Source organism: Sorex fumeus, unplaced genomic scaffold (assembly GCF_029834395.1).
Source record: "Sorex fumeus unplaced genomic scaffold, SorFum_2.1 ptg000188l, whole genome shotgun sequence".
Taxonomy (NCBI): Eukaryota; Metazoa; Chordata; class Mammalia; order Eulipotyphla; family Soricidae; genus Sorex; species Sorex fumeus.
In genome coordinates, this window is record NW_026606245.1 from 106147 (window position 1) to 115000 (window position 8854).

Consider the following 8854-nt stretch of genomic DNA (forward strand, 5'->3'; position numbering starts at 1 on the left):
ACTGGGCCTGGAACTGTGTGCTCCGTGATGGGGAACCTTCTGGGGTGGGTGATTGCTGGCCTGTTGGTGGCCGTCATGCGGGCCCCAGAGAAGCGAGCACGGCTGTGCCCACCAGTATCCTCCATCTCCCCCCTGACCTCGTGTCCCCCCGCCTGGCCTTCACTGACCCCTCATGCTCCGGCTTCCTAGAGCCTTGGCACCTGGTGTGTCTGTTTTAGAAAATTACCTTCCAGCAGTACAAGTGATCACTGAGAAATTTTATGTTTTTCTGTCTGCTGGAAAAGATAACGCACCATCTGCTGGACAGACGCAGACACAGTTAACCAAAAGCAGAAGCAGGAGTTAACCAAATGCTACGCGCCCAGCATTGATCGGAACAGCCGGTCACCCCCGGGAGGCCTCGCCTGGACACTCTTCCATGTTCTGGGTCACGTCCGTGACCCGCCTGTAATAGCCTTCTGAGTAGAGGCAGCAGGGGTCGAACCCAGAGCCTTCTGCATGGTGACTTGTTTTTTTCCTTTTTGGGTCCCACCTGGCGATGCTCAGGGCCGACTCCTGGCTCTGTACTCAGGGCTCACTCCTGGCTCTGCACTCAGGGATCACTCCTGGCGGTGCTCGGGGGACCCTAGGGGATGCCGGGGATCGAACCCGGGTCGGCCGCGTGCCAGGCCAACACCCTCCCCGCTGTGCTATCGCTCCAGCCCCACAGCGATGCTTTGACGTGAGACGTGTCCAGGGCCCAAACCCCACCTGGTCTGCGCAGTCAGGAGGGCGCCCCTCCTTGCCGGCCTTCTGGTTTCGTCTCCGATTCGACACAGCTGTGTTTGGGGCCCGAGTTAGGGTCCAGTTAGGGAGCAGCGTGACCCTGTGGCGTGTGTTTGTGGGGACAGGAGAGAGACTCTCGCTCCCCACCCACAAAGACTCGGAAGGGGGAAGCAAGGACCAAACAGCGGGGGCCAGAGCCATAGCACAGCGGGGACACAGTCAGCACACAGCCAACCCGGGTTCGATCCCCGGCATCCCATCAGGTCCCCCGAGCACCGCCGGGAGTGATCCCTGAGTGCAGAGCCAGGAGTCAGCCCTGAGCATCGCCGGGTGGGACCCAAGAAGCAAAATAATAATAATGATAATAATAATAATAATAATATCGGGTCCATCACCCAGTTCAGCACCTTGATCAATATCTGATCCATCCATAGGGGCTGGAGCGATAGCACAGCGGGGAGGTCGTTAGCCTGGCACGTGGCCAATCTGGGTTCGATCCCCGGCATCCCCTAGGGTCCCCCGAGCCCCGCCAGGAGTGATCCCTGAGTGCAGAGCCAGGAGTCAGCCCTGAGCTCCGCCCGGTGGGACGCCCCAAGTGAATAAATAGTATGTTCTGATATACTTCATAAAACTGTGCAGTTAGATCTTTCTCTCACTGTACGTTGATGAAATTATCTTAAGAGTTACCAACTGAGGGGATGGATTGATAGCACAGCAGGGAGGGCGTTGCCCTTGTATGTGGCCGACCCGGTTTTGATCCCCGGCATCCCCTAGGGTCACTCCTGAGCATTGCCAGGAGTGATCCCTGAGTGCAGAGCCAGGGGGAACCCGTGTGCATCACCGGGTGGGCCCCCCAACCAACCAACCAACAATCAAGCAGCAGCTAGTGGCCAGGTCACTGGGACTCTCACCACGGGGAAACATCCTCTGGCATCTTCAGGTCTTGCTTTCGCCTCCCGGTGCCGGGGGACGCCCAGGCCGAGCCCCGACTCTGCCCGTGGGTGCTAAACTCCGTGCTTTCTCGCAGGGCGGCCACGGACCACAACGTGGACAACACCACAGAGATCCTGCGTGAGTGGCTGCGTGGCGTGAAGAGTGCCTACCACTACGTGGAGTGGCGGCCACTGGCCGAGCCCAGGTGAGCGGCTGTGCGGGGCCTCCCGCTTGGGGTCCGGACGTGCAAGACCTCCACGGGAGGGACTCGCGGGGAAACGTGGGTCGGCCTTGCCACTGACCACTTCCGGGTCATCCTTCCACAGGCTTCTTTTCTGGGGGTGGAGAGGCTGAGGGCTCCTCCCAAAGGGAGGGGCTGGAGCAATAGCACAGCGGGGAGGGCGTTGGCTTGGCACGCGGCCGACCCGGGTTCGATCCCCGGCATCCCCTAGGGTCCCCCGAGCACTGCCAGGAGTGATTCCTGAGCGCAGAGCCAGGAGTCAGCCAGGTGGGACCCAAAAATCAATCAATCAATCAATCAATCAATAAAGAGTGATGAACCAGGGACCTGGGTAGTAGCACAGCAGGTAGGGCATTGGCTTTGCACACGGCTGACCTGAGTTCGATCCCCGGCATCCCATAGGGTCCCCTGAGCACCGCCAGGAGTGATCCCTGAGTGCAGAGCCAGGAGTCACCCCTGAGCATCGCCAGGTGGGACCCACAAAGCAAAAAAAAAAAAAACGAATCCTCCCAAAGAGAGCTCAGGAGACCCCCAAGATTTCTCCTGGTAGTTTTTGTCCAAGTGCGTTGGAGGCAGAAGAATGCACTGTTTCATGGTCTCTGGAGTTCTGGGGGTCACCCAGGCACCCTGTCCTTTTGGGGGGTTTCCCTCCAGGACTGCGCCCAACAGGGCTGGAGGATGAAGGTAGTGTGGGGGGCTAAACCAGGGTCTGCCACAGGCCGGGCACGCGGACCCTGTGGGGTTTCACTGGCCCCGTCTTCGTCTTGAAGGAGGTTCCTCGTGACTTCGCTTTTTGCTTTGTTTTTGGGTCCCACCCGGCGATGCTCAGGGCTGACTCCGGGCTCTGCACGCAGGAATCACTCCTGGTGGTGCTCGGGGGACCCTTTGGGATGCTGGGGATCGAACCCGGGTCAGCTGTGTGCAAGGCCAACGCCCTCCCCGCTGTACCATTGCTCTGCACCCTGGGTTTGTGGGTTTTTTTTTTTTTTTGCTTTTTTTGCTTTTTTGGGTCCCACCCGGCGATGCTCAGGGCTGACTCCTGGCTCTGCACGCAGGAATCACTCCTGGCGGTTATTGGCGGGGGACCCTATGGGACGCTGGGGATCGAACTCAGGTCGGCCGCGTGCCAGACCAATGCCCTTCCCGCTGTGCTATCGCTCCAGCACTGTTTTTCTTTCGTAGGCCAAGCTACTTTCTTTCCTTCTAATCACCAGCCCTTGTCCTCTCTCTCCTTCTCCCCAGACAACCCTTCTAACCCTCCCCCGTTCCCAGCAGCTGCCACGCACCCGGCTCACATCTGCGTTTGCCCCAGCCCTGGCTCGCCGATTTCCCATGGCAAACGTTTGGATACAGCAATATGCTCGATTGACACGGCCAGCGAATTGCGTGACTCACACGTCTCCCTCCTCCCCTAAGAAATCTGGGGGCGCGCCGGCAGGCCTTGGCACCTGCAAACGGCTTTTACTTCCTCCCCGTGCTGCGTTCTTGGCAGGCGCTAAATCTCCAACCCGCTGCCCAGGTAGCGGAGGGGCTGGCCAAATGAATTAACGTATTGAGAACGCCCGGGAATGTGCACCCAGGCTCGAAGCGTCAGAACTCAGAGAAGAGGCAGGCAGTGAACTGGCTGGATTTCCGCCCGGGATAAGTCACTTACGGAAACTTATCGACGGCTACTCGGCGGATAGTGATGCCCTGTGTCCTTCCGGAGCAAATTTTTATTCTTCTAATTTTCTGGTATTTTGTTTTTGCTTTTGCTTTTTTTGTGTCACACCCAGCGATGCTCAGGGGTTCCTCCTGGCCCTACTACACTCAGGAATTATTCCTGGCGGTGCTCAGGGGACCCTATGGGATGCTGGGAATCGAACCCGAGTTGGCTGCATGCAAGGCAAACGCCTTACCCACTGTGCTATCGCTCCAGCCCCCTATTCTTCTAATTTTCTGCTCTATAATCCTTTTTTTTTCTTTTTGGGTCACACCTGGCAATGCACAGGGGTTCCTCCTGGCTCTGCACTCAGGAATTACCCCTGGCGGTGCTCAGGGGACCATATGGGATGCTGGGAATCGAACCCGGGTCGGCTGCGTGCAAGGCAAACGCCCTACCGGCTGTGCTATCTTTCCAGCCCCTATAATCCTTTTTTTCTTATATGTATGTGTGTCGAGCTGTTGTAGTATGTAGCACTGTGTCCCGTTGTTCATCAGTTTACTCAAGTGGCACCAGAACGTCTCCATGGTGAGACTTGTTGTGACTGTGTTTGGCATATCGAAGACGCCACGGGGAGCTTGCCAGGCTCTGCCGTGCAGGCGGGATATTCTCGGTAGCTTGCCGGGCTCTCCGAGAGGGACGAGGGAATGGAACCTGGGTCGGCCACATGCAAGGCAATCGCCCTTCCTGCTGTGCTATCGATCCAGCCCTGCATTGTGTTAATAAGCAATATTTAATAAAGCAATATTTAATAATGCCATGAAAGAGTTTGGACAGGCGAATTTTCAAAGTTCCTGCTAGTGAGTTGGATCCAAGTGGCCTGGAAATGGTCCACTTCCTGCTCATTTTCTCTGTAGCCGTATTTTACCGGTTGGCATCATAGGCCAAAATGGGGGTGATGAATATGCAGAGGGCATTTGGGGGCACAGGGTTTGGGAAAACGGGGATGCTGGTGATGTCACGGCCGCAGTCATGGGGTGGGGGTGACACCACGGAGTAGGACTGTCTGGGTCTGGGGTCGGGCTGACTTTGCACTCACCGTGGACAAGATGCTGAGAACTTCATGAACAGCAGCCTGGGTGGGCCCCAGAGTCACCCAGTGACGTGGCCCAAACAGCAGGGACCCTTCAGGGGGTCCTTCAGGGGACCTGCCCCTGCTGTACGGGATTGTGAGTGCCAGAGACCCCTCGGGCACCAGTGGCCGCTCCCACCCTCGCCCTGTCCGGGCCAGTCAGCCACAGGGAGGCTGTTGCCGAGCCTGTGTTGAGATGCGACCCTTTTCCCCCCACTTTCCAACGTGGCTTTCCCCGGAAATGCTGTTTCTCCACAGCCACATTTCTCTGTGGCCACACTGCCACGTTTCTATGCAGCCATGTTGCCACATTTGTATGCAGCCACGTTTCTCTGCAGCCACATTGTGACATTTCTCTGCAGTCACATTGTCCCGTTTCTCTGTGGTCACCTTTCTCTGCAGCCACATTGTTTCACATTTGTATGCAGCCACATTGTGACATTTCTCTGCAGACACATTGCCCTGTTTGTATTCAGTCACATTGCCATGTTTCTCTGCAGCCTCATTGCCATGTTTTCACAAAGCCACGAATCCACATTTCCACGTGTAACAGAGCATGTGAAAGTTTTTCAGGACCAAGGTCAGGACTCTGGCCAATCCTCACGACAACCCCTGTGCACTGTGTAGCACCCAGCAAAGAACAGACAGAAACTTCACCTCAGCTTCCTCCTATGTGAAATGGGGAGAGAGCGGTTCTAGCCCCGGGGGGAGCATGGTTGTGACAAGACACACACACACACACACACACACACACACACACACACACACACACACAAGCACTGGAGTGTTCCCTGTGAAGACTCGAGTGTTCCACAAAAAATCACCTCTCCTTCTCTGGGAGGTGGCGGTGATCTGCTCACAGGCTGTACTTCCTGGGGTCACGGGAATGGGAGTTAGACAGGCAGACAGTGGACGGACAGACAGACGGCCGTTTCCAGACAGGGCTGTCTCGGCAGGGAATGAGCATCACCTTCACCATCATCCTGTTATTTTTATTTATTTATTTATTTGCTTTTTGGGTCACACGCAGCGATGCTCGGGGACAATATGGGATGCCAGGGATCAAACCCGGGTTGGCCACGGGCAAGGACAATGCCCTCCCCGCTGTGCTATCGTTCCAGCCCATCATCCTGTTATTTATCATGATTTTAGGTCCTACCCCGACGAAATCGGGCCCAAGCACTGGCCCAGCTCCCGTTTCACCCACGTCATGAAGCTGCGTCAAGCCGCCCTGCGCACGGCGAGGGAAAAATGGTCAGACTACATTCTGGTAAGGACCGACGTTTGGTTTCTAGAAGGTTCCAAACCCCTCTGTGTGTCTGTGACTCCCGCAGCCAGACTCTTGAGAGCAATTTGGACCACTTGGGGTGCAAATCTGCTCCTCCGTGCTTGAATCCAGGTGGGGGAGAGGGGGTCTGGTTCATCTCAGACCCAGCCAGACCGTGTTTTCTGGAATAATCCCTTGGGTATCTCTCTCTGACTATAAAATCCAGCTCCCGGAAGCACGGCCACATTTGTGGCCACACCACATCTTATTATGTCATTCTTGCTTTGGACAACCTGGCAGGCTACCGAATGTCACCTGCCCACACAGCGGAGTCTGGCAAACTCCCCGTGGCGTCCCCAATATGCCAAATACCAGTAACAATGATGGGTCTCATTCTCCTAACCCCGAAAGAGCCTTGAACATGGCACTTTGTAAAATCTCAGGGCTAGGACGAAGGAGACGTTACTGGTGCCTGCTCGAGGCAATCCACGAGCAACAGGATGGTCGTGATCGTGACCTCTCTCTCTGAAACGACCGAGAAGGAGCATTTCGCTGAGGGAGGCCCTGGTGGGGGGAAAGGCTGTAGGTTGCCCGTTGCGTTTGCTCTTTGGAAGAACCACAAACACGAACCGTTATTTGGACCAGACGGGCTTCCGTGAGCCTGTCCCGTGCCCAGGGAGGTGTCCTCCCCTCCTCCCATCTCTGCCAGGAGAGTACGTGGCGTGAGGAACCAGCAACTGCTCCATCGTGTTCATCATCACACACATCCCTCAGCTGGAAGAGCAGGAGGAAGTTTCCTGGGCCTCAGACGACCCTTCCCCGCCCCTCTGAAAACTGAGCAACATTCACCACCCGGGAGCTGTTTAGCTCTGGACCCTCAAACCCATTCCAGGCTGCAAAGATGGTCCAAGGCACTTGCCTTGCATGCAGCTGACTCTGCTGGGGTTTTTTTATTTTATTTTATTTTATTTTTATGCTCTGCTGTTTTTTAATTTAATTTAATTTTTATTTTATTCTTATTTTATTTTTATGCTCTGCTGTTTTTTAGTTTAATTTAATTTATATTTTATTTTTATTTTATTTTTATACTCTGCTTTTTTAATTTTATTTTTATTTTACTTTTATTTTTCCATTTCATCACCAGAAACACCCCAATCCAGCAAAGCTGGTGGGTCTCCATAAAGCCTGGATTCTGATGCCCAAAGGGACTGGGGGAAAGGACCTTGGGTTCAGGTCAGTCCTGAGCTACTCCATCACCACTGCACCCAGTAACCTACCCGACACACTTCCAACGCATATGCGTTCACGGTTTCCCGTCATACCGAGGTAGAGAAAGCCATGCCGATGACTCTCTGTCAGACCACTCAACTTTGTGGCCACGAGTTCGCCTGTTATGAAAGCATCAGCTTCACAGAAAACACAGAACCACATCAGACCCTCATTATCCCCAAAACAAGGCTTGGAAAGCCCCTAAAATTAAAAATGACAGAGTCTAATTAGTGTGTGTGTGTGTGTGTGTGTGTGTGTGTGTGTGTGTGTGTGTGTAAAAATAGCCATGACTCAGGGGCAGAGCAATATCACAGCTGGGAGGGCGTTGGCCTGGCACACGGCCGACCCGGGTTCGATCCCCGGCACCCCCTAGGGTCCCCAGAGCACCGCCAGGAGTGATCCCTGAGTGCAGAGCCAGGAGTCAGCCCTGAGCATCACTGGGTGGGACTCAAGAAGCAAAATAATAATAATAAAATAGTAATATCTGGTCCATCGCCCAGTTCAGCACCTTGATCAATATCTGATCCATCCATAGGGGCTGGAGCGATAGCACAGCAGGTAAGGCATTTGCCTTGCACGCAGCTGATCTAGGTTCGATTCCTGGCATCCCATAGGGTCCCCCGAGCACCGCCAGGAGTGATCCCTGAGTGCCGAGCCAGGAGTGATCTCTGAGCATCGCCGGGTGGGACCCCCAAAAAATTATACATTTTCACCATTTTTTTACACTGTCCAAACTGAGGGTCCATATGATTGATGCCATGTCTCCGCTGACCCTCTGGGCAGGGGCAGGGCTGACCACGGTCACCAGCTCACGGTGGTCATGAGTGTCGCCCTCCGAACACGAAGCTGCCTTGTCACTGAGACAGCGGCCAGTGGCGCCCTGGGCAGTCCTGGTCCAGGCCCTTGAGGACCCGCTTGCTGCCACCCTTCAGGGCTTAGCACACGTGTCCATGTGCAATGACCAGAGTGGGCCTTGAGCCCCACACCCCGTCTTGTGAGCAAGCATTTGGGGTGCTTTAAATTTTTTTTAATTTGTTTATTGAATCACAGTGAGATGCAGATACAGAATTGTTTGCAGTTGGGTTTCAGCCATACGGTGTTCGAGCATCCGTCCCTCCACCAGGGCACATTCCCCAGCACCGGGGTCCCCAGGGTCCCTCCCATCACCCCCCACCCACCTCTATAGCAAATACCTCTCTCTCCCTCTCTCCCTCTCTCCTTTTGGGCATTATGGTTTGCAATACAGATACTGAAAGCTTATCATGTCTACCCCTTGACTTCCTTTCAACACTCAGTTCCTGTCCAGAGTGACCATTTCCAGACTGGTAACAGTGTCCTACCACTGACCAGTTCGCCTGGTCCCTGTTTTTTTTCTATCCTCAGGTATTAATCTCATATCATTATTTTTCTATATCCCACAGATGAATGCGGTCATTCTATATCTGTTCCTCTCCCTCTGACTCAGTTCACTCAGCATGATACTCTCCATGTCCATCCATATCTAAGCAAATTTCATGACTTCCTTTTTCCTAACAGCTGCATAGTATTCCACTGTGTGGACATCCCAGAGTTTCTTTAAACCAGCCTGTGTGTTCTTGGGCACTC

General features: G+C 54.5%; 1 protein-coding gene across 1 annotated transcript in view; it reads left to right on the forward strand.

Annotated features, from left to right (window-relative positions):
- The window catches only part of COLGALT2 (collagen beta(1-O)galactosyltransferase 2), a 49804-nt gene that overhangs the window by 25930 nt on the left and 15020 nt on the right, over nucleotides 1–8854 (forward strand). The window contains exons 2-3 of the mRNA XM_056107993.1: nucleotides 1793–1903; nucleotides 5866–5983. Coding sequence (XP_055963968.1) covers nucleotides 1793–1903; nucleotides 5866–5983 — 229 coding nt within the window. The remainder of the gene's footprint in view (nucleotides 1–1792; nucleotides 1904–5865; nucleotides 5984–8854) is intronic.